Here is a 24638-nt window from a genome sequence, read left to right on the forward strand (position 1 = left end):
GGACCTTCTTCCAAAATGTAACTGGCTTGTCCAAATGTGCTTTTGCATACCTCAGGCGACTCTGTTTGTGGCGTGCTTGCAGAAACGGCTTCTTTCGCATCACTCTCCCATACAGCTTCTCCTTGTGCAAAGTGCGCTGTATTGTTGACCGATGCACAGTGACACCATCTGCAGCAAGATGATGCTGCAGGTCTTTGGAGGTGGTCTGTGGATTGTCCTTGACTGTTCTCACCTTTCTTCTTCTCTGCCTTTCTGATATTTTTCTTGGCCTGCCACTTCTGGGCTTAACAAGAACTGTACCTGTGTTCTTCCATTTCCTTACTATGTTCCTCACAGTGGAAACTGACAGGTTAAATCTCTGAGACAACTTTTTGTATCCTTCCCCTGAAAAGCTATGTTGAATAATCTTTGTTTCCAGATCATTTGAGAGTTGTTTTGAGGAGCCCATGATGCCACTCTTCATAGGAGAATCAAATAGGAGAACTACTTGCAAGTGGCCACTTTAAATACCTTTTCTCATGATTTGATACACCTGGCTATGAAGTTCAAAGCTCAATGAGGTTACAAAACCAATTTAGTGCTTCAGGAAGTCAGTAAAAAGTAGTTAGGAGTGTTCAAATCAAGAAAATGAAAAGGGTGCCCATACTTTTGCACCGGTCAAATTTTGTTTAAATGGAGATTGCACATTTTCTGTTAGTACAATAAACCTCATTTGAATCCAGAAATATAACTGAGTCCATCAGTTATTAGATATATGAAACTGAAATACCTGTTGCAAAAAACAAAATTGTTATAAAGAAAAAAGGTTAACATTAATAGGGGTGCCCAAACTTTTACATATGACTGTATTTACCATCTTTGCACTGATTTTAATTACAGTGTTGGTAACCCCTAATTATCTGGAATCCACCATTTACCAACTTGACAGATGTTTACAGTACTAATATTTTGTATAAACTAGTTAACCAGAATCGAGCAGTACTCGCGATAGCGGCCCTAGTCTCTGTCTGTATTCTTTCCTAGTGTAAGGGGTGTGCGGCATCCAGTTTCGCTGCCCTGGCTCCTGCTTGCGGCCTGACGCAGCTTCATTCCCACATCTGTCACATAATGATGCCAGCCATATGAATGTGTATTTGGAGTGCTAAAGGAAACAAACTCCTCGCACACAGAATCCAGTCACGTTGGCCTTAAAATGTGTCTATGCAGAGGTGTGAATGAAGTCTAAAATGATCGGGCAGAGCAAAATACAAGTCCCGGCATCCCTATAATGCCACTTTTATGAATATTTGTCAGACACTGTCCGCCCCACCCGACCTGCCATAGGCTCGCTTAGAAACTTTGTGGATAGAAACTTTTGCACATTTTTATAAATGTACCAAACATTTCAGAAATGATGAAACATGTTGAACAGATGATTAATAAAAAATGTTTGTGTCATTTTCAGCGTTGTTTATAAATGAACTCCTTGGTATCTTCTTAATACTACACGTTGTGAAATACATTTTTTTTTTATGGACCCATTTTCCCGTGGTCTTTCCAGACCTGCATGTTGAGCAGATGGATTAACCCTTTGATATTATTCTGTTGCAGTCAGAATCCTTTTGTGGTGGCAGCATTCGGAGCCTGTTCTCTTACAAGGCAGTGCAATCACCAAGCATTTCAGAAATATGGCCGTTCCATGACCACGACTGACATGATTTCGGAAGTTGGGACAGCTTTTAACAAGCTCTTTGAAACCTGATCTTCTTGTGGTGAACAAGTGACTGCTTTATGCATAGGACTGGCATTGGAATGCACTAAAGACGCTTGTTCCTATGCAGCAGCTGCATGGAAACCATGCAACACTGCATTTTCCTGGATGGAGGAACTCCCATTGAAGAGTCCAGATTGTTGTTTAACCCTTTACCAAAAAGAGAGCACTGAATTGCAGGCAGAAGAGGAACATTCAGAAGATGACTGGATTTTCTTCCTATCACCTCTGAACACTATTAGGATATACAGTTATATATGGGTGCTCTGATAATGAGCTTCATGAAAGGCATTAAAAGGGTTGTCTGAGATGTTAACATTGATGAGCTGTCCTTGGGATAGGGTATCCATGTCTGATCAGTGGAGGTCTGATCAGTGGAGGTGCGAAATCCGTGTCGGTGGACATCAGAACTGCTCAGCTGCACTGCGCCATTGACTATAGTGGCCTCAGCTGGGTACTGTATACCATACCCCAGTTTGGATCCATAGTGCGGTACCCTGTCGTGGCCACTATGCAGGTGAAGTTGTGCTGTACAGCTCTGCAACTGAGCACTTCTGTCCGGCTTTGGAAACAGCTGATCGGTGGTGGTACCAGGTCTCGCACCCCAACCCATCAGACATTGATGACCTATCCTAAGGACAGGCCATCAATGTTAGTCCTGGACAAGATCTTTAATTGTAGTTGATCACTGCCCAGCGACTCCAACTTGCCCATGGTGATAAGTGCCTGCAATTAGGTTTCATTTGTCTCCACTTTGTAATGTTGTCAGAGCTTCTAATGCATTGTTCTAAATACACATAGTTTGTATGAAATTTTAGAAAATCTTCACAGGAAAGTAAAATATATCCAGTGAAAAGCTCTGTTGTCTTTGAACTTAGTTATTTTTACTTATGTACAAGCAGGGCTGTGGAGTCGGTAAGCCATACCTGCGACTCCGACTCCTCAATTTCCATTACACCGACTCCGACTCCAACTCCCACACATATTGCTTATATTTAAGTGAAAAATTTATTGTAGTACAATGTGAACCTCAGACATTTAATGATTTTTATGATCCAATAATCAAGATATTTAGATAGAACAGAATATATATTGGTGTACTACCCGGTTTTCATTCTTTTTGGTACAGATACGATATGGATAGATAGAGCAGATTTCTAATCTGCTTTTGCTATTGAAAACATTATCTATGAGCTCAAAAACCTTTCAGGTGATGCAGTTTTTTAAAAAGATGATCAGCTTTTGCAGCTGAAAAACGTATCCTCAAAAAAACACAGGAAAAACGTTGTGTGTGAATGTAGCCTTAGATCAGGAATATAACAGCCATTTATAGGACATTTCATAACTTTCCCAAACTCCTATGAAAAAATATTCAGCACATCCTGCATTGAATTACTGTACCCAATTTATTATATATTTTAGGAGTCGGTCCATTTTATACCGACTCCAACTCTACCAAAATGAGCACCGACTCCGACTCCACGACTCCGACTCCACAGCCCTGTGTACAAGACCTACAGTTCTAGGTTACTTACAGTTGTTTCAAATGAAAGGAAAATAAATATTGTCATTTCGGACTTTTTTTTTTTTTTTTTTAAATAGAATCTCTTTACAGGAAGCAAAGACTTGTGGTAAGTCACATGCTCGCATACATACAGTCCCAGCTGTTAAACAGTTAAGAGGATTCTCGGAAAATAAAGAACTGGGTTCTCGATTCGTCTTTGTATATAAAGTGGTAACCGGCGTGCACGACTACTGCACGATTCCCTGTTTATGGCGGGTCTTGTGATTTCCCAGGAAGCTCTAAGGTGCATGTACACCGCACGAATATTGTGACTCAATGATCCTAGAAACGCTCTAGACTGCATGATTATTGTGAATAAACAGGATGCCAATCACCTGATGAACAAGCAATATGTGCATTTGTTCTCGGCAGCACATAATCTTGATTGAGCAGGACGCTGCCTATAAACGCTGAATGATCTGCTGCTGATAGTACAGCGTGCATCTGAAGAACTGTCTGTTTAACCAGGCTGTTAAATGACGACAGATGTTGCTTCATTTCACACCGCATCGCTCAATGTAAACAAACCCCTAAACCAATGCTACAAAGCTGTTCCATGCTACTTTATCCATGGTGGTCGTAGACTCTGCAGGATCATCTTTATCTGTAGTTTGAGGAAAGGCACCTACATTAATATTTGCCGCAGACAGCTTGGGGGGTAAAAGGCGGCAAGGTTAATCTAAGCTGTGAGAAAATGTTTCAAAGACCAACTTCATATGCAGTAATAGTGTTGGCACATTCAAGGAGTCCACCAGTGGTTCCCATTTGATTCTCCCAACGTAGATAATGACTTCCTTCAATTATCTTGAAGACCCATCGGTACCACCACCTCATGACTTTGGATTCATATGTTTGTTTTTTGTCGTTTTTGATTTTTCCCGACTTGAACGAACAGATTATTATTTATATAGCGCCATTAATTCCATGGTGCTGTACATGGGAAGGGGGGTTACATACAAAGTTATAGATATCGTTAACAGTAAACAAATTTATAGTTTTAGAGATGCAAATTCACATGTTATCTTATTAAAAATTGGTACCTTTTATAATATTGCTGGCCTGGTGACAAAAATAATTTTTTTTCATACTTGTAAAAGCAAACAAATACCATTTATGCCACAAAAAAGGAAAAATCAGAAACCATGTTATTCTACATTTGTAGCCTTTGAATTTTATTGCATCTTTAGTATTAAAAAAATCTTTTAAGGCCACAAAAGTAGATACTTATGTTAAAACGTTTGCCTGGGATGCCCAGACTTTCTTCTTCCTCTTGAGCTTCACTAGACTGGTCCCCTCCACCTGTGGTCCAAGCCTTTGAAGAATGCTACTTACAGTATTTTTAACTGTATCCTGAACTCTGTCCAACATTAAAATAAGTAAAGTACTTAACCAGAGTTTACTGACATTAGAAAAAGACCTGGGCAACTTAATACCCTCAGTGAAAATCGGCTTCCAAATGCTACATTAATAACGAGGTGGCATTTCACAATTTGAGACGCAGGAAGGGTATTAATCAGAGAGGCAGCACAGAGACCAGAAGCAGAAAATGGAGTATCTGTCCATGCAGGTGGGATTTATGGAAGAGACGGCAGAAAAAAAAAGCCTTTACTTTGACACAAAAATTGTAAGGCTCTCTTTGAGCTTGCCAAAAGACATGTAGGAGACTCCCCAAATGTACGGAGGGAGGTGCTGTGGTCAAATGAGACCAAAATTTTACTTTTTGGTCACCAAGGTGAACACCATGTATGGTGCCAAATCAATACCGCTCATCACCCCAAGAACACCATCCCCGCCGTGCAACATGGTGGGGGTAGCATCATTCTGTAAGGATATTTTTGGCAGCAGGAAGAGGGAAAATGGATGGTGCAAAATACAGGGATATTCTTGAGCAAAACCTGTTCCAGTCTGTTAGTGATTTGAGACTGGGACGCAAAGCATACTGCTAATGCAACATTCGAGTGGTTTAAGGGGAAACGTAAATGTTTTGGAGTGGCCTAGACCTTAAACCAATTTAGAATCTGTAGTCAGACTTTGAAGATTGCTGTTTATCAGCTCCACCAAACTTGGTGGAGCTGGAGCAGTATTGACTTGAGGAATGGGGAAAAACCCCAGTAGCAAGATGTGGAAACTCAAAGACTTATCCACAGCTACTTGCAGCAAAAGTACTGACTTGATTGGGGGGGGGAATGAATAGTTATGCACACTGAAGTATGTTATTTTATCCTATTTGTTATTTGCTTAATAATGAAAAGAAAACCAAATGTTCACAGCTGTAGGCATGTTCTGTACATGGGCTGGTACAAACCCTCAAAAAAGGCAGTAAAATTCCAGGTCGTGAGATAGCAAACCACAAAAAAATGACCGGGGGTGTTGAATACTTTTGCAAGACACTGTATATACACATACATGCCTATACAATATACCATCCAAGAACTATAACTTATTTATTTTCTAATTAAGTTAATTATGGTTTACACTGCCAAAATGTAGGCCAAATAGCATTGCTTAGTTATGAAATAACACGTATTCTGAAAAAACATACATAATTGCAATGTGACATAAAGGGCAGCACATAAGAAATGATCTGACTAGTCTGGGTTTTCCTTTTTGTTCTGCAGCTCCCATGTAGACACCGTCCCTCTGTCCTGAAAAATATGAAATAATCCAAAGACATGACATGTGCAGTTGGCATGGAGTTTGGGGATAACATTCGGTGAAAAGTTATAATACAAATGAGGCAACAATAATGATCAGCGATAGTAATTTACCTTAATGGTTACACCAAGCCCGGCTAAATTCAGGCGTACTCCATCACAGGCCCTCATTAGGGGCTCCCTGTCTTTAATCATCTGCTTCCTCCTCTCCTTCTGCTGCCCCCTCTCTTCCTTAGAATCCCCGCAGTCTTGCCCGGTCTCCTCGGTTGCTAGAGCGTAATTACGAACTTGGCTTCTGAAGTCTACAATCTCATCAACCACGTTTATGAGAAGTGCAGTATTTTCCCCTTCCACTTCAACCTATTGAGAGACGAGCAAGACAACAGAAACACGTTGTTACTATTCTATCTATGAGGAAGCAACTTGCGCCGGTTTTTGGGTGGAAAAAAGCAGCAAGTTTTCCTGCATGTGATCTTGTGACGTTTTTTGGTTTTGCGACATTTAAAAAAAATAAAGTGTGCAGCATTTGTGGGAGGCCAGGGGCCTTTATCGGGACAAATTTACTAACATTTACACCCAAAATTGTAATAAGTTGACAGACATATCTACAACATCCCAAATCCAGTGACTTCTTTTTCTGGCTCAAGAACTGGCAAAGATTGTCACAGTCACACGTGGTCTGCTGTGATGAAGATCTTATGCATGGCTGCACATTTCAGTAGATTTTCATCCATAAAGTCTGTTTATGATCTGTGAGAAGGAAAAGGAGGTGCACTGAACCTACTGATCGTTTCTGCCTGCTCATACCATCACGTTAGGAGATGAAAACCCCCTTTATAGCCTATCCGTGCTGAGCACTAGTCTTACACTGCTGTGGTGTGATCCCACAGGCCGTATCCACTGAGGAATTTCTCTAGAGGAAAAACCACTGCAGAGTTCAATGCGGAAATATGGCACATTTCTTGCCCATTTTACCATGTACGGCAGAGGGGGTTAAATCCGCAGCTCAGATTGATAGCGCGTTAATTTACACTGCAGATATTTTAATTAAAAATAATCATCCACAGTGCAGCTACTGTAACCAGTAAGTAGTGTTTCACATAGCCGTATTATGGCTACAAGACCCCAACCCTCTCGTGCTGCTGCATGTAATTTATTCTATGGAGATTTACACCGCGTCTTGCAATAGTAACATGCCGCCACATTGCGCTTATGCATCTTCTTTAGGCTATGGGCCCACGTTGCGTGTTAAAACGCACACTGAAAACCGGACTCCTTCGCAGAAATCGTGCAGTTTTTTCCGCGCGATTTCACCGCAATTCTGTTTGCGATTTTGCTGCGATTTTCTCAAGCACTTTCCAAGCGATTTGAAGCATCGCTTGGAAAGTGATTGACAGGTTGGTCACACTCGTCAAACATAGTGTTTGACGAGTGTGACCAGGTTTTACTACTATTGAGGCCGCCTATGCGGCATCAGTAGTAAAAGATTAAATGTTAAAAATGATAAAAAAAAAAATTAAAAATCGGTGTATATTTACCTTCCGACGTCCCGCGCTGCCATGCGAGACCTGTGATGACGTTGGTCTCGTGTTACTATAGCGATCTCGCGAGACCACGTCATCACAAGTCTCGCAAGGCATTACTGGGAATGCTGAGGCCGGGAATGCAGCGCGGGACGTCGGAAGGTAAATATACACTGATTTTTTTTTTTTTTTTTTTTTTTTTACAGGGGTATGGTACCCAGGGCCTGGAGGACAGTCTCCTCTCCTCCACACCGTGGGTACCAACCGCACATGAGACGCTTAACTTCCCGCATGGTGGGCATAGCCACATGCGGGAAGTAAGCGGTTCTCATGCATTCCTATGGGTGCGGAATCGCGGAAATTCTTTGCGATTCCGCACAAAAGAATGAGCAGGCTGCGATTTTTTCCGCGATGCGATTCCGCCGCGGAAAAAAGCGCAGCATTAGCACAGCATGGGTGGAATGCTATAGGAATGCATGGGGGGCGTTCTGTACACGATTTTTAAACGTTTTCACAGAGTTTTCGCGCCGAAAATCACGGCAAAAACGCTTAAAAATCGCATCGTGGGCACACAGCCTCAAAGGGGTTATCCACTACTAGGACAACCCCTTCTTGATCAAAATGTTTGGCCCCGATAAAATAAAAGAGCCTATACTCATCTCCCATGCCGGGACCGTTCCCGCGGTGTCAGCACTTGCTCTTCCTGGGGCTGTGATGTGGTGTTGTGACATGCGCCGCCGATGCCCAATCAGAGCTGGCGCCACTGGCCCCGCCTTTGGACAAATTGAACATGAAGAGGAAGTCCGGGCTGCAGCTGATCCCTGACTTCCTCTTCATACGAAGGCAGGGCCAGTGACGCCAGCGCTGATTGGGCGCCGGTGTCACAAGACCGCACGAGAGCCACGGGGAGAGCGAGTGCTGACACTGCAGGAACGGGAAGGGAGTATAAGCTTTTATTATTTTGCCAAACATTGGGAATGAGAAGAAGTTGTCCAAGTAGTGGACAACTTCTTGACGGCTACATTTCCATGAGTATTTGTCGAGTTTTTGACGTTGCAGCATTTCTTTGCTTCTACTTTTTCCCATTAAGCTTTTGAGTGCATTTTTTTACTTGCAGGTTTAATGTCTGTTTTTGGTATGTCGTGCTTTATATAAAACTGCTCTGATATAGTCATATGCAGATTACATGCATTTGTGGAGCATTCCTGCAATGGAAACACACTAAGCATGGGGATTTTCTGTATCCCGAGCAATTTAGCTGGGAAAATCTGCACATAATCTCAGCGTAGACACAAGGGAAACTGACATGATGGGGATTTACATGTGCACCACAGGTCAGTTTTCACTGAGTAAAAAAAGCAGCACAGTGTGCATGAGATTCCTATAAATCCCATCTGCATGAGATTTCAGAACATTCACTTTACTGGTTACTGTAAAGCGCTACATATTTTTAGCACCAAATCCGTGCAGAAGAAACGCAATGTGTGCACATAGCCTTATGGAAGAAAATTCACCGTTCAGCCAAGTAGTTCAGAGCCCCCACTGAACAATCAATCATCATCTACTCCAGGAATGGGTGATAAAGAGGTTCTCCGATGAACTTAAGAAAGAGGGTTGTTCTGTAAATTATGCTCCCGTTGAGTTGGGGGTAGATAACATATCAAAGACATGACGTTACCTGCTTCTCCTGCTGCGAGATTCCCAAAAGATGCAAAAACTGCTCCACGTAGGATACAATGGCACCGTACACCACAGGGCTGCGAGCCGCGGGTATTCCCTGCAGCGGATAAAATATATTGTGTTTTGTTTCGTTAAGAGACACTGATGCAATGTGAAGTCTGATCTATACAGATCCCGTGGTGTGAAAAGAAGCATTCATCCGACATCTGAACGGTGTCATGCAATATCCACACACACATGATGACTGCCGACCACAGGCTAGTGTTGCTTCACCCCGGGAGATGAGCATGGCCTTCAAAAATCACACACATTCCTTCCATTTTGCAAATCCTTAAATGTGTCAAAACATTGAAGACCTTATGATCATTGTAATGTCATGGCCTAAATTATGTCCGATCTTATTATATTACAGATTGCAATTGAGTAATAACACTACAAATATGTAACTAAAAAGGGCTAAACTCTTAAAATGATCGAATACTAGAGAATAAGTCTATATTTGTGTTCTTTCTATACACACCTTTCTCAAGGATCTCACTCTGTTGGAAGCCAACATGGGCAAATTTTCACAACTTGTGAATAGAAGCTTAAAGGGAATCTGTCACCGCGTTTTTTATATACCATGTGAGAGCAGCATGATGTAGGGGCAGAGACCTTGATTCCATCAATGTATCACTTTACTAGGTGCTGAAGTTTTGATTAAAAGCGGTTTTCTCTGCTGCTGATTTCCTAGTTCTCTGAATGTTGAGTTCTGTATAACCCCACCCCACAGTGTACACTGTGCATAAGCAGAAAGCTGCCAATCGGTGGGGGGGCGTGGCTGGACTACCTGGCAGCAGGTTTACTAGTCCTCTAATGATAATCTTTTGCTGATAAAACAGTGATTTTATATAAACTACACTAAGCAGTCCAGTAAGTGACACATCGCTGGAATCAGAGATTCTGACCCTACAATATACTGCTCTCAGATTAGGCGGCAAAATCTGGTGCACGATTCCCTTTAAATATTAAGTGATCTATATGTTTCAAAAACAAACCTGAATATCTTGGACATTCCATATTATACAACCCCTTTGTTTCCTGGGAATGAAGTGGTTCAAAGATAAAAGCTGGACTACAGAGTCCACTGGTTGTGAATGCTGGTCAATGCCATGGCTTCGGATGTTTTATGTCTAGACTAGTCCAGGGAATCTATGATATGATCTTCTGAATGACTTTCAAATCTCTAATCAATCCTGAACCTAAGAGCGGCATCTTCAGAAGATGTGACACTGAACTGCTTGGTATTACATGGCTGACGCTTGAGTGTGAAGCGGATATATAAAAGGCAGCACACAGAGACAGTAAGGCACTTCCCGCTTTCTCCAACCCCCCATATACCGTACATGAACATGGAAATACCCCATTTATAATAAATCCACTTTTAGAGACCCTGTAGATATTGGTGTAATTATTAACTTGCACCCCAAAACTCTGCAGATTCCATACAATCACAGGATTGAGTGCACATTTGTAGGAGCACAGACCCTGATGCCAGTGATGTGTCACTTACTGGGTTGATTGCTGCAGTTTTGATAAAATAACTTTTATCAGCAGAAGATCTACTATATATCTGAAGAATGAGTAAGGTTGGTGTAAATTTATTAGCCCATCCCAATCCATCAACCACGACCGTGGTCAATGGCTTCATGATAGGGGGAGTACCACATCTTACCTGACATGTGTACGCCACGTTGCAATAATGCAGTGCCAGGCTGGCTAATCAAAAGAAGAGCCAAAGTTGTCACCAGGTAAAAGGTTGTACTCCCTCTCTTGTCCAGAAGCCACAGACCAATGTTGTGGTCAATGGAATGGGATGTGCTTAATGATTCGCACCGACTTGAATTCTACATTCTGTAACACAAAGGCCACACCACAAAAATGGCAGCTTTCTGCCTATGCGCAGTATACAAAGAAAGCTATCAATCACTGGTTGGCGCAGTGTTATACAATTCTTGAGTATAGAGGGCTACATGGCAGCAGGTTTACTAGTTCTCAAGTGATAATCTCCTGCTGATAAGACAGTAATTTTATTAAAAAAAAAAATACAGCTAGCAGCCTAGTAGGTAACACAGCACTGGGATCAGGGTCTATGTCTCTGCATTATACTGCTCTAATGCAGCAAAAAACTGACAAATTTCCTTTAAATGGAGTCCGTCACCCCGATAATGCAAATTCAGCTACTTACACAATTATATAAGGTAGTCCTATGAAAGTATACCATTAATATACAGTTAGGTCCATATATATTTGGACAGAGACAACATTTTTCTAATTTTGGTTCTAGACATTACCACAATGAATTTTAAACAAAACAATTCAGATGCAGTTGAAGTTCAGACTTTCAGCTTTCATTTGGGGGTATCCACATTAAAATTGGATGAAGGGTTTAGGAGTTTCAGCTCCTTAACATGTGCCACCCTGTTTTTAAAGGGACCAAAAGTAATTGGACAGATTAAATAATTGTAAATAAAATGTTCATTTGTAGTACTTGGTTGAAAACCCTTTGTTGGCAATGACTGCCTGAAGTCTTGAACTCATGGACATCACCAGACGCTGTTTCCTCCTTTTTGATGCTCTGCCAGGCCTTCACTGCGGTGGTTTTCAGTTGCTGTTTGTTTGTGGGCCTTTCTGTCTGAAGAGTAGTCTTTAACAAGTGAAATGCATGCTCAATTGGGTTGAGATCAGGTGACTGATTGGCCATTCAAGAATATTCCACTTCTTTGCTTTAATAAACTCCTGGGTTGCTTTCGCTTTATGTTTTGGGTCATTGTCCATCTGTAGTATGAAACGACGACCAATCAGTTTGGCTGCATTTGGCTGGATGTGAGCACACAGTATGGCTCTGAATACCTCAGAATTCATTCGGCTGCTTCTGTCCTGTGTCACATCTATAATAATAAATGCCCTAAGCAACTTCCGGTTGTAACTTCCGTCCAGTTGTAACCGGTGACGTCACCGCACACCTCTTTCCATATTAACCCTCAACACACACTCCTCTCACCTTTCACCATCTCCACTCACTCTTTCACTCCACATACGACCCTTTCTCTCACTCCGTCTCTCATACGCCGTCATCGCCGCTGCTCCACGATCCCCGACATCTTCTTCCGCCGACGCCATTTTGGATCCCAACGTCGTCCACGCCAGCGACATGTTCTTCCGGCGACGCCATCTTGACTATCGCGGGATTTCACGATACTCAAGATGGCGTCGCCGCAAGAACATGTCGCCGGCGTGGACAACGTCTGGATCCAGGATGGCGCCGGCAGAAGAAGATGTCGGGGATCGTGGAGCAGCGGCGATGATGGCGTGAGTATGAGAGACGGAGTGAGAGAAGGAGAGAAGGGGTCGTATGTGGAGTGAAAGAGTGGAGATGGTGAAAGGTGAGAGGAGTGTGTGTGTTGAGGGTTAACATGGCAAGAGGTGTGATGCTATCGCATCCTCCCGATGCGATAGCATCGGGCCATAATCTAGTCATCAATAACCACTAGTAACCCAGTGCCACTGGCAGCCATGCATGCCCAAGCCATCACACTGCCTCCGCCGTGTTTTACAGATGATGTGGTATGCTTTGGATCATGAGCTGTACCACGCCTTCGCCATACTTTTCTCTTTCCATCATTCTGGTAGAGGTTGATCTTGGTTTCATCTGTCCAAAGAATGTTCTTCCAGAACTGTGCTGGCTTTTTTAGATGTTTTTTAGCAAAGTCCAGTCTAGCCTTTTGATTCTTGATGCTTATGAGTGGCTTGCACCGTGCAGTGAACCCTCTGTATTTACTTTCATGCAGTCTTCTCTTTATGGTAGATTTGGATATTGATACGCCTACCTCCTGGAGAGTGTCGTTCACTTGGTTGCCATGGAGATTATTCTGCGATCATCCACCACTGCTGTCTTCCGTGGGCGCCCAGGTCTTTTTGCATTGATGAGTTCACCAGTGCTCTCTTTCTTTCTCAGGATGTACAAAACTGTAGATTTTGCCACTCCTAATGTTGTAGCAATTTCTCGGATGGGTTATTTCTGTTTTTGCAGCTTAAGGATGGCTTGTTTCACCTGCATGGAGCGCTCCTTTGACCGCATGTTTCCTTCACAGCAAAACCTTCCAAATGCAAGCACCACACCTCAAATCAACTCCAGGCCTTTTATCTGCTTAATTGAGAATGACATAACGAAGGGATTGCCCACCCCTGTCCATGAAATAGCCTTGGAGTCAATTGTCCAATTACTTTTGGTCCCTTTAAAAACAGGGTGGCACATGTTAAGGAGCTGAAACTCCTAAACCCTTCATCCAATTTTAATGTGGATACCCTCAAATGAAAGCCGAAAGTCTGAACTTCAACTGCATCTGAATTGTTTTGTTTAAAATTCATTGTGGTAATGTCTAGAACCAAAATTAGAAAAATGTTGTCTCTGTCCAAATATATATGGACCTAACTGTATATTGTAATGTGGTAGTTTCCGATAATATTACTTTTAATCCATATGCAAATGAGAGCACTTTGGCGCACCCCGGCGTGGCCAGTGGCTTGGTGCTCAGGTATGCCCTCCAATTTGCTTGTCAGCACTGGCTTTCTCACCACGATCGTTCCCTAAACGCAAAGCTCTGTTCCTGCACACTGACACTAGAGGAAATCCAGTGACATGCTTGCACACTGTGTGGGCACGCTCTGATTTTCAGGTCCTCCCAGAAGTCACTCGCTCCACTACAGAGTGGCAGAAGCTAGAGCTCGGAGCACGTCTGCACCCACACCGAGTATGCGCCCCGACGGACACTGTGAGCATGCTGCTGGGTCCTCCAGTGTCAGTGTGCATGCGCAGGAACAAAGATTCCAGCCAATCAAGATCAGGGACAGTGCTGGATACGCAAATTGGCGGGCGTAACGGTGCACCGAGACATTGGCCACGCCAAGGGCGCACAAAAGTACTCATTTACATTTGGATTAAAAATGAATCAATCTCAAAACAAAACACTAAAATGCCAGATACAAATGTTTAAGTAGCTGAATTTGCATTTTGGGGGCAACAATCAGAAGACATTTAATGATTTCTTTTTTTCTGATGCACACAATATTCTCACAGCTGAACTGTAAAAGACACACTGTATTATCAGCAAAGGACCCGGGAAGTAGAAAGTATCACATCTACGGTGATTCAGTGCATATCCAGCCCAGAACTAGCTGCAACCCATAGGGCACCCCTGAGCCTGCTGCTGTGGACAGCTGCCATCTTTAGATTACATCCTGATGAGTTACCTTGGAAACGGCCTTAAGCTGTCGGTTGCCGTGGTGAATGAGGTCCAGAACAGCATTGACAGCTCCTAGGGTGTCAAAGTCATCTGCAAACGCTGCTTTAACAGTCACTTTTGTTTCATTCAGGCTTTTTGACAAGGGAGGAAAAACATTCGTGAGAAAAGCAAATCCAGACTGGCATTGTGCTAGGGTCACAGTACAATCTATCTAAGCAGGCGGAGAGGTGACAGGTAGGACAGCACGTGGCTTACCTCTGCCATAGGACATCCTCCTGGACAGGCTCACAGAGGAGCTGACCTTTCACATAGGCACGGGCTTCGTTCAGAAAAGAGGAGATTATTTTCAGGATGTTCGTGGCTTCGCTCATGGAATCCTTACTGTATTCAACAGCTAAGCATGGAGAGTAAAGTAGGTCAGAGCGGGAAACAGGCAGTGTATAATCTGGCGGTCCGTCCTGCCCTGCCATGGATGTAGCAGTTGTGTCATGTCACAACATATCATGACAATACCTGATCTGTATTTAGTGCGTAAGCAAAACATCCGAAATTCATCAGACGAGAAAGACTGTAGGAAGTCCTGGAAAGAAAACGACATAGAAAAAGAGTCAGAATGTGCAGTCAGTGGGGGGCTGCAGGATTAGAGAAACAGCCATATTCTGCCAGAAAGTGCGCCACACTTGTGCACAGGTTGTGTTTGGTATTGCAGCTGGGCTTTGGTAAAGTGAATAGATTTGAGCACTAGTAATTCTATGCCTGTACAATGCTTTTTAGCCTACACACGTGATGGCTACAAACTGGTGGGTTATCCAAGAAGCTTGCTATGCTATTAGTATGACAGGGGAACATAGCCTTGTGAATGGGGGCATTGGAACTGGTCTCACTACTAGTCTGCACAATATACAGTACAATAAAGGGGTCTTCCAGTTTTGTGAAACTCCTTTTCCCCAGCTGCAGTTTTCAGCTGTACTGCCCCTGCTGGCGCCCAACGCCAAGTCTGCTGCTCCTGAGGTCCGTTATTGTCTGCAGCCAATCGGTGAGCTCACAGGCTCTTGACGTGAACTTGGACGGAACCGCTGAGCTCAGTTACTGGCTGCAGCGCTGTCACCTGACATCAGTGTTGCAGACAATAACGCACAACTGGGATCAGCAGCAGAGGCTACGCGCTGGACCCTGGGAGGGTAGGAAAAAAAAAACTTCAGTTAAGGGATAGGAGTTTTCCAAAACTGGAAAACCCGTTTAACTTTTTATTTTGTTTTGCTGGTAAAGGGTAAATAAGCTGCCAGGTTGGAAAAAAAATATAGATTTAGAAGACCTTTAGGTTATGTGCGCACAATGTCTTTTTCAGGTGGATCTGGGGAAGTGCCACAAAGTCACAGGTTTCTGGAGTCATTTGTTCTTTTTTTAGTAGCTTTAGTATTATTGTTCCTTATTCTCTTTTCGATTTGCACCATTTTTTAAGTTATTTTTCCTTCAAGTCTTTATGCTGATTTTTCTCCACATCTTTGCTTATCCAGATGCTTTAGATATATTCATGAAATGCGACTTTTACCAAATGTCACATTTTTGGAGCATCTCACTCCAGTCATGGAGATTTTAATTTGCAAGATTTCCAACTTTTTAAGGGTTTGAAACTTTTGCCGCTAAAAAGTTGCAAAAATAAAGAGCATTTTTCCTTTTTCCCGTGCACCATTTTGAAGAATTTGGTGAAAAAAAAAACGCCAGTGAATAACGCAAGACAGAAAAAAAACCAACAAAAAAAAACCAACAGAAAAGTGAGTTCAAGAAATTGCAAAAGATGAATTGGTTTTTAATGGTAAGTGGGATCTATGGGCCGCTGTTGATATCTTGCATATGGTACTGGTATATGAGAACTTTTCAGCCTGGGAAACTGATAAAAGAATGGACATTATGACTGCAGTAATGTCAGGTGTCACCGATAGCACCTGCAGTTCTCTTATGGGCCGGAGGGGCTTCTGGCCCTCGTTGTGCACCGGGGCAACATCAACTGTAACCTGTGTCTCCCTCCAGTCTAGATTCATCTTCTACATGTAGGGCTACATGCCAATCTGTTGTATTCTATATTGTCAGACATCAATTTATTTATAATGTATGGAGATGTAACGGGTTTAATAGAACAGCAATGAACAACTGGCTTTGGTAAAACCCGGATCACCGGCATATTCCACAGCAACTGCCATTAGCATTCAGTATGTCACCAGTGATAAAAGCTGTATTACAAAATGATCTACAGACATTTCCCGAGACAAATTACCTGGACTGTAATGTAGTTTTTCAAAGACTTTGACATTTTATCTTCTTTTCCTTTCAGACGTAAATGCCCTAGGATGAAAAGTAATTATCTCATGGTCTTGTTTTCGTCATTGGGGATACAGCGGCTTTATTTAATGAGATGGTTAGATTGTGCCGACACATAGGGATGGGCGACTTTCGGCCCATTTACAAGAAGTGATCAACATTTAGATCCAAGCCATTAAAAGCAATAACACGAACTGCCCTGTGTCCGTTCTACACTATCCTGAAGATCAATTTCTATATCGGCACCCCCCCCCCCCACATTGGTGAAAGAGATGGTGAGACGGAGGAAGGAAAAGATGAACAGAGGCGCCCTGATTGAGGCTCGCTCTGACGAGGGTCTCATACGTGTGGATTAGTATCTGATGGCAATGTTATTCAGTAGGGCGGTTCAGAGCAGATGGACCAAAAAAATGAAAGCAAGTGCTCGTCTATGGGTGTGCAAAAAAAAGAATCCGACTCCATATGGATCATATGTATAGCATCTCATTGTCATGGATACTGTCATGATCTGACAGTTTTAAATCGCACTGGGTGAACTTTTTTTACTTTGGAAAGTTCCAAGGTGTCTTGACTGTCCCCGGTGGTGGTTAGTGGTATTGCACTTTAGGGTTTTGTGCACTTAATTATGTATCAGGTGTGACACCCTATAAAGGTGTGCTAGGGGTGTGCAATCACGGCCTGTGATATTGTGAGATTGTGTTCACTCTGAGTTTGAGAGCCTGGTGGAAGGATGGAGCTGGAGAGGAGTCCTGCGCAGCTTAGCCAGGGGGGACGTGTTTCAGCTATTTTGTCTGGACGAAGGGCTGGCATGGCGTGGTGGGGGTCGCAGTGATGGTGTCGGCGGGAAGTGTCTGCATGGACTGGTGGAGTGGCGACTATGGAGAGTGGCACTCACCATGTGGGACTTGGCTGCTGAGCTGGACTCAAGCATGCTTGACTTCGTGGCAGAAGCTGGACTCATTTGGGGACTCTGTTACTAAGCAGCAGCAACTGGTGGTGGACTCTGCTCCAAGGCTGCACTAAGGTGAAGGATTCTGTTATGGTGATGGATCCAGGTGGAGGAGAAGATGCACGCAGGTGGTGGGCTCTGTTGCTAAGAGCGCACGCAACAGAGCAAAGCTAAGTGGTGTTCCCCCTGTATTGTCTCTTTCCTCATGTGTGTTATTAGTGCAGTGGTGGGATTAGTCTCCGCACCGACCCATTCCCTAGTGAGGGTTTAGGGTCAGGGCGAGCAAGGGGTTAAGGTTCGCGTGCGGCGACAGGCGCGGAGCCTGTATAGGGAATGTTAGGAGTGCAGGGACACTGGCTCAGGGCAGCTTAGGAGGTCTCCATCTCCCCATTCCCTATCGCAGGGCCCACCATTGTTAATGTTTCCCAGGTTCCCCCTTATTATTTAAATTCGCCTTACTGGAGGCGGGGTTTCCAGAATTATTGTATAACGTGTAATACCTAAATTCGCCAGGTGGAGGCGGCGTATCCACCTGCACGTTTTATTATTTAAATGCGCCCCACTGGAGGCGGTGTATCCAGGGTCACGTGTGTTATGGGTCCGCCTTGTGGTAACATCTGCGCCCAGACACACAGTGACCGTGACATTATCACCAGCCTCACAGTTTTTTTTCTGGTGAGCCTTGGCCATGTGGAGACCTGTGAGTAATTGCTGCCGGGCCTCACTGAGGTGAGTGAGGAGCGGCATGGTGTGTTAGAGCCGCTGCAGCAGCAGTTATCAGGGTCTGGGGCCTCTGCTCAGATAACCAGGAAATCAAAATGGCGGCTGTGATCTTGCTAAAAGCCCCTAGAGTCGCTGCTGGGGAGCGGGACTTGCTCATGCACGCGGGCGTACCCAGGCAGGTGGGAGGAATGGTGCCCCACGGAGCTGCTTGGTATTCCCCGAGGAGAAGGGGTACGTCCCGGTGATGAGCAGACTGGTGTTGAGTCCGCGGGGTTTACGCCATATCTTCTATACCATCGAAGAAGCCGCCCCTCCTGGTCGTGTGGAGGCGACCAGCGAGTGTATATATTTTCCTCCATATTCCTGCGGCTCTGGTACTAAAGCCCCCTAGAGTCGCTGCTGGGGAGCGGGACTGGTTCATGCATGCGGGCGCACCCAGGCAGGTGGGAGGAATGGTGCCCCACGGAGCTGCCTGGTATTCCCCGAGGTGAAAGGGTACGCCCCTGTGGTGAGCTGACTGGTGTGATAGTCCGCGGGGTTTACGCCATATCTTCTATACCATCGAAGAAGCCGCCCTCCTGGTTGTGTGGAGGCGACCAGCGAGTGTATATTTCCTCCATTTCCCGTCCCCTTCTCCTCCTGGTGTGTGCAGCAGGTGTGCTGCGGGGGAGTAGGGACAAATCTCAACCCTCGCCATTAACCAACCCTGGAGGCGCAGACCTCATGGTGAAAGGGTTGGAGGGTGGTGTCCCTTGGTGAATAGCGGGGGTGTGAGTGTGGTGACACATGGGGACGCCTCTGCTGTCTAGTTCAGAATGAGTTCACCAAATTTATGACAAACGAATGTGTGCAATAAACGTTCAGGTCCGGACCTGTGTGTGAACGAGCGTGTATGGGTGCCACCAAAAAACATCTTGTGGAAGTGTGTTGTGGAGCCTGATCAACTCATAACAATCATACACATACATAAACTCGTTCCCCAGGTCGTCGCTGTGGAGATGAGTGGTGCCTCCAAAATGAACTGTATTGCCAATACCAGCGGTGTGTTTGTCATAAACCTGAAGTGTCAGGTAGTGGTGGGGTGAACTCAGGATCTGGGCGTCCCCGCTGTAGGTGTTTCCCTAATGAGGGGTGGTCTTGAGGGTCCAGAGGCCCCTCATTAAGGAGGGGGTACTGTCATGATCTGACAGTTTTAAATTGCACTGGGTGAACTTTTTTTACTTTGGAAAGTTCCAAGGTGTCTTGACTGTCCCCGGTGGTGGTTAGTGGTATTGCACTTTAGGTTTTTGTGCACTTAATTATGTATCAGGTGTGACACCCTATAAAGGTGTGCTAGGGGTGTGCAATCAAGGCCTGTGATATTGTGAGATTGTGTTCACTCTGGGTTTGAGAGCCTGGTGGAAGGATGGAGCTGGAGAGGAGTCCTGCGCTGCTTAGCCAGGGGGGACGTGTTTCAGCTATGGTGTCTGGACGAAGGGCTGGCATGGCGTGGTGGGGTCACAGTGATGGTGTCGGCGGGAAGTGTCTGCATGGACTGGTGGAGTGGCGACTATGGAGAGTGGCACTCACCATGTGGGACTTGGCTGCTGAGCTGGACTCAAGCATGCTCGACTTCGTGGCAGAAGCTGGACTCATCTTGGGGACTCTGTTACTAAGCAGCAGCAACTGGTGGTGGACTCTGCTCCAAGGCTGCACTAAGGTGAAGGATCCTGTTATGGTGATGGATCCAGGTGGAGGAGAAGATGCACGCAGGTGGTGGGCTCTGTTGCTAAGAGCGCACGCAACAGAGCAAAGCTAAGTGGTGTTCCCCCTGTATTGTCTCTTTCCTCATGTGTGTTATTAGTGCAGTGGTGGGATTAGTCTCCGCACCGACCCATTCCCTAGTGAGGGTTTAGGGTCAGGGCGAGCAAGGGGTTAAGGTTCGCGTGCGGCGACAGGCGCGGAGCCTGTATAGGGAATGTTAGGAGTGCAGGGACACTGGCTCAGGGGAGCTTAGGAGGTCTCCATCTCCCCATTCCCTATCGCTGGGCCCACCATTGTTAATGTTTCCCAGGTTCCCCCTTTATTATTTGATTATTGTATGTATAACGTGTAATACCTAAATTCGCCAGGTGGAGGCGGCGTATCCACCTGCACGTTTTATTATTTAAATGCGGCCCACTGGAGGCGGTGTATCCAGGGTCACGTGTGTTATGGGTTCGCCTTGTGGTAACCGCTGCGTCCAGAGACACGTGACCATGACAGATACAACTTGATTGTACTACAGGAAACTATTTGGTGTTATCCGTTAGCGTAAAATTGAGGTTGTATTGATGTAAAAAGCAGACACACAGATTACACAAGGGTGAAAATTGTCCGTTTTTAATCAGGATGTAAATCAGATGATTTTTCATATGCCGGTTTGCACTTCACCTACAGCAGACTTTGCTACACCTCATCAATAGCAGAAGCGGAGAGGAAGAAGCTGTTCCAAGGAAAGATCCATCTTCATTGTGCCCAGAAGAGTGTACAGAATATCAGCCACGTTTCCAGTCTTTACAGTAGTTGAGTCTTTTTTTCTTAGAACATAGGGAGAGTTCAGACGTTGTCTGGATATATTCAGCAAAATCCTTATTGCAGATTCATATAAAACATTCCCAGTACTAAAAAAGTATTAACTAAATCCACAGATCCAAGGACTACGTTATAGTTCAAAATGCGTGGGTTTAGTTCACTTTCTTTTTTAGTACTGGGAATGTTCGGTTTTATACGAATCTACAATAAAGTTTTGGCAGATTTTTTTTTTCCAAGAGACGGCTAGATTCTTCCTACCTTCTACTTGATCGCTTCCACCCTAGCAGGAGTGTCCTTTTCATCCAAGCCGAGGACCGCTGGCAATTTCAAACCGGGTGAGCTGGACCTTCAAACCGGGTGAGCTGGACCTTTTCTTATATTTAGGGTCTTTTTTTAAGCAAGTAAAACGCCAGCCTAGTGTAATGTGCTGAATCATTACTGTTATTTTGGGCTCTTTTCTGGCCACATTAAAGATGGATCATTAGAAGGACGATGTCGCCATGATTTTTTTGGGGAGCAAAAATTTTAGCAATCAGTGATTTCAGCTTTTTTTTCCAATCATTCCAATTGCCACAGGCTTGTACAACCAAGCAGCTAGCTATGCAGTCCATTTGTGTAAATGGGATGGATCATATTAAATTTGACCACTGAATTTGAGCAGGGCACTGTGATAGGATCCCACCGCTGTAATAAGCCAGTTCATGGAATATTTAGGAGGAAAAAATCTGACTATGACCGGAGTGTTATTATTGAGTGAAAACATTTAGGACCGTCAACAACTCTGTAATTTTACATGGTCTGCCGTTTCATCACTGAGTGGCGTCGCCGAATTCTGAGATGCAAAAGTCACCAACACTCTGCTGAATCAACAACTGTAGAGTTCCAAACCTCCTCTGCAATGAATATCAACACAAAACTGTGTGCTGGGTGTAACAGTGCTGACTTGGCATCTACCAGGTCTTTACTAGAGCCTCTGGTGGTGAGGATAAGCTGGGCAGCCAGTAGACACCAGGTTCCACTCCAGGCCAGTCCCCGTAACTGCAGCAGCCAACCTGAGGGTAAGAGGCATGGGTACGAAGTGCAGGAGGGCAAAGACATGGTCAGATGGTCCAAGGTCGGGGTAGGCAGCACAAGATCAGAATGCGTAGCCGAGGTTAGGAGCGGAGAGGTCAGCACGGGGGGTATAGGAGCCGGGTCAATAACGGGTAAAACAAAAACACAAACGAACAAACAGGACACTAGCAGGCAAACTGATAAAGAACCAATGTTCAGGCCAGGAGTAGTGGGAGAAGCTGACTAATAAAGAGCCTGCTGGCACAGGATAGGCCTGGGAACTGTATCTCTGCAGGACACAGCAGGGTTAAATTCCTGTAGAGACTGGTCACGCCCCCCCAAAGCCAAATGGAAACACAGATGCAGGAGTGCTGCAAAAGGCAAGACTTTGCTGTGGTGAGTAGGGTGGTGCTAAAAATGCATGCAAATTCCCGCTGTGACACTGGGGGCTTCAAAGCATGAGTTTCCATGGCCAACAGCCACGTGTAAGCCTTACATCACCAAGCACAATGGAGCAATGTAAATGTGGTTTCTGCAGTGCTGAATCACGCTTCCTATATCTGGCATTCTGATGGATGAGTTTGGCTTTGGCAAATGCCAGGAGAACGTTACCTGACTGACTGCAATGTGCCAATTGTAAACTTTGGTGGATGAGGGAACAAGATATAAGGTTGCTTTTTTTTAGGGGTTGCATTGGCCCCTTAATGCTAGCTAAGGTAAATCTTAATGTGTCAGCACACCAAGACATTCAGCATAATTGCATCATTTAAACTTTGTGGGTTTAGTTTGGGGAAAGGTTTTCTTTAAGTGTAATGTGTAGGTGTTCCGATACTTTTGTCCTACAGAATATGACAAATCACATGGCTTTTCCCCTAGCATTAACTGTAATTGATACATATTCCAACATTGTCCACGTTTCATTAAACATCTTTGGTGCTACTAGAGAAATTTTGTTTTCTGACCAACCCTATTAACTACACAGAATAGAGAGTTGTGTTTCCATTGTAACAGCTGATAAAAAAAACTAAACTCTGTCTCCCTCTAGTGGTTTATTCTATCGCTTTAATGCATAATGAAAGAAAAAAAATGTATCTCCTGTATTTTGCCTCAAAATCTTGGAAACTGGCAGCAGAGATTGCCTGCAGGGGCGGACACGGTGCGCGGTGAGTGGACGGCAGCTGCAGCCAATAGCAGCAGGGCACTGACGGATGCGGCTCTGATCGCTGACCGCTGCAGTCAGGAGACCAAAGAATGGGACATGATCACTCCTGGGAGGGAGCCACAGGGGTTACAGCCTCAGTATACACTACACCATCTCATTTTTTTTTTTATTGGGGGAAAAAAGATAATCTTGTCTGGATGTTATGAGCAACTGCTTTGTATTCTTTATCGGTCTTTACACAAACTGTTATGGAACATTCTTACTGACGCTATTAAATCACTTTTTCCATTTATTCTTGCCATCAAGAATACTCTGAAAAGTATATAACACAAGTATGAAGAAGGTTACCACCAATCCTCACCTGCAATTTATTGCCTAAAGCAAAGCCTGGGGTTTAGCTCTGCGGCATTAGCGCACAACTATGATGTGTGACCCGCAGGTTAGTTATTAAGCATGTGATGCCATCTGAACTCCACCATCTGTCTCATCAGAACATGAGGCTGCTGTCCCTCCGCCATGCTTTACACTACAGTTGTTGGCTGCTGTGTTTAAGGCCTGTTTCACACTTCCGTTTGTCTCCATCAGTCAAGATCCGCCGTTTTGCAAAAAAAAAAACGGATCCGCCATTTTTCTTGGCGGATCCGTTTTTTTCCCCATAGACTTGCATTACTGGCGGATCTTGACGGATGGGCATCCGTTGGATCTTTTTTTTTTGCGGATCCGCCAAGATTTTGGCGTCTGCTGACAAGACTGGACGGACAATGCAACGTTTTTCTGGCTGGCCGGATCGGCACTTTACACTGCGCATGCCAGGCAGAATCGCCTTTGCAGAAAATTAACCCTAAATCCCGGTCTGGCGGCTGAGAAAAAAAATCTCTCTCTCTCTCTCTCCAGGACAGCAGTTCCGTTAAAATGTGGAACAGGCATCAGTGTGTTTTGCTCCCTATATCCCCAACATCATCAGCATATTATGAAACAGACATAATATAAGCATTGGGATCCTAGCTAATTTACAAATGGATGTGAAGGAATCACAAGAATTCCTGGTTTCTAATACATCCTAAAGTACAGTGCTGCGGAATATGTTGCCGCTATAGAAATAAAATTCGTATTTAACCCATGCCCCAGTCACATTTATGCATCACCCAGACCTACCAGAATGGAGGAAATAGTTCCCCCACCGATCGCACTGATGATAGGCCTCACATTGAGCAATTTCATTTTCATGATGAGGAAAGGCCAGGTCAATTCCACCAGTATGAATGTCCAGCTGTTCTCCAAACACTGTACTAGAGAAGAAAAAGTCTCACACCATGAGGAGACGTGCACAGAAGCATCATTCGTCATATGGAACGCTTATCTTTAGGCATTACAAAGGGCACAGTTTGAAGGTTTTATAGATGTAAAACACTCAAGGAATACT

At 44.4% G+C, this 24638-nt stretch overlaps 2 protein-coding genes across 8 annotated transcripts in view; one reads left to right on the forward strand and one right to left on the reverse strand.

The window, feature by feature from the left end:
- NAXD (NAD(P)HX dehydratase) overlaps window positions 1-3327 on the forward strand; it is a 68259-nt gene extending 64932 nt beyond the window's left edge. For 4 of the 5 annotated variants that reach the window (XM_073556834.1, XM_073556833.1, XM_073556832.1 and 1 more), the window contains one exon: window positions 1591-2610. In XM_073556834.1, the coding sequence (XP_073412935.1) occupies window positions 1591-1741 (151 nt within the window). In that variant the 3' untranslated portion in view covers window positions 1742-2610. Of the gene's footprint in view, window positions 1-1590 lie in introns of all 5 variants that reach the window. The other variant, XM_073556830.1, reaches the window with a different exon arrangement.
- Window positions 3328-5734: 2407 nt separating this feature from the next.
- The window catches only part of CARS2 (cysteinyl-tRNA synthetase 2, mitochondrial), a 94669-nt gene continuing 75765 nt past the window's right edge, over window positions 5735-24638 (reverse strand). For 2 of the 3 annotated variants that reach the window (XM_073556837.1, XM_073556836.1), the window contains 7 exons: window positions 16732-16799; window positions 14970-15036; window positions 14712-14850; window positions 14464-14587; window positions 9170-9268; window positions 6083-6328; window positions 5735-5959 (listed from right to left, as the gene is read on the reverse strand). In XM_073556837.1, the coding sequence (XP_073412938.1) occupies window positions 5903-5959; window positions 6083-6328; window positions 9170-9268; window positions 14464-14587; window positions 14712-14850; window positions 14970-15036; window positions 16732-16799 (800 nt within the window). In that variant the 3' untranslated portion in view covers window positions 5735-5902. Of the gene's footprint in view, window positions 5960-6082; window positions 6329-9169; window positions 9269-14463; window positions 14588-14711; window positions 14851-14969; window positions 15037-16731; window positions 16800-24370; window positions 24505-24638 lie in introns of all 3 variants that reach the window. The other variant, XM_073556835.1, reaches the window with a different exon arrangement.

The sequence above is a fragment of the Dendrobates tinctorius genome, unplaced genomic scaffold (assembly GCF_039654945.1).
Source record: "Dendrobates tinctorius isolate UK_male_01 unplaced genomic scaffold, ASM3965494v1 ptg000240l, whole genome shotgun sequence".
Classification (NCBI taxonomy): Eukaryota; Metazoa; Chordata; class Amphibia; order Anura; family Dendrobatidae; genus Dendrobates; species Dendrobates tinctorius.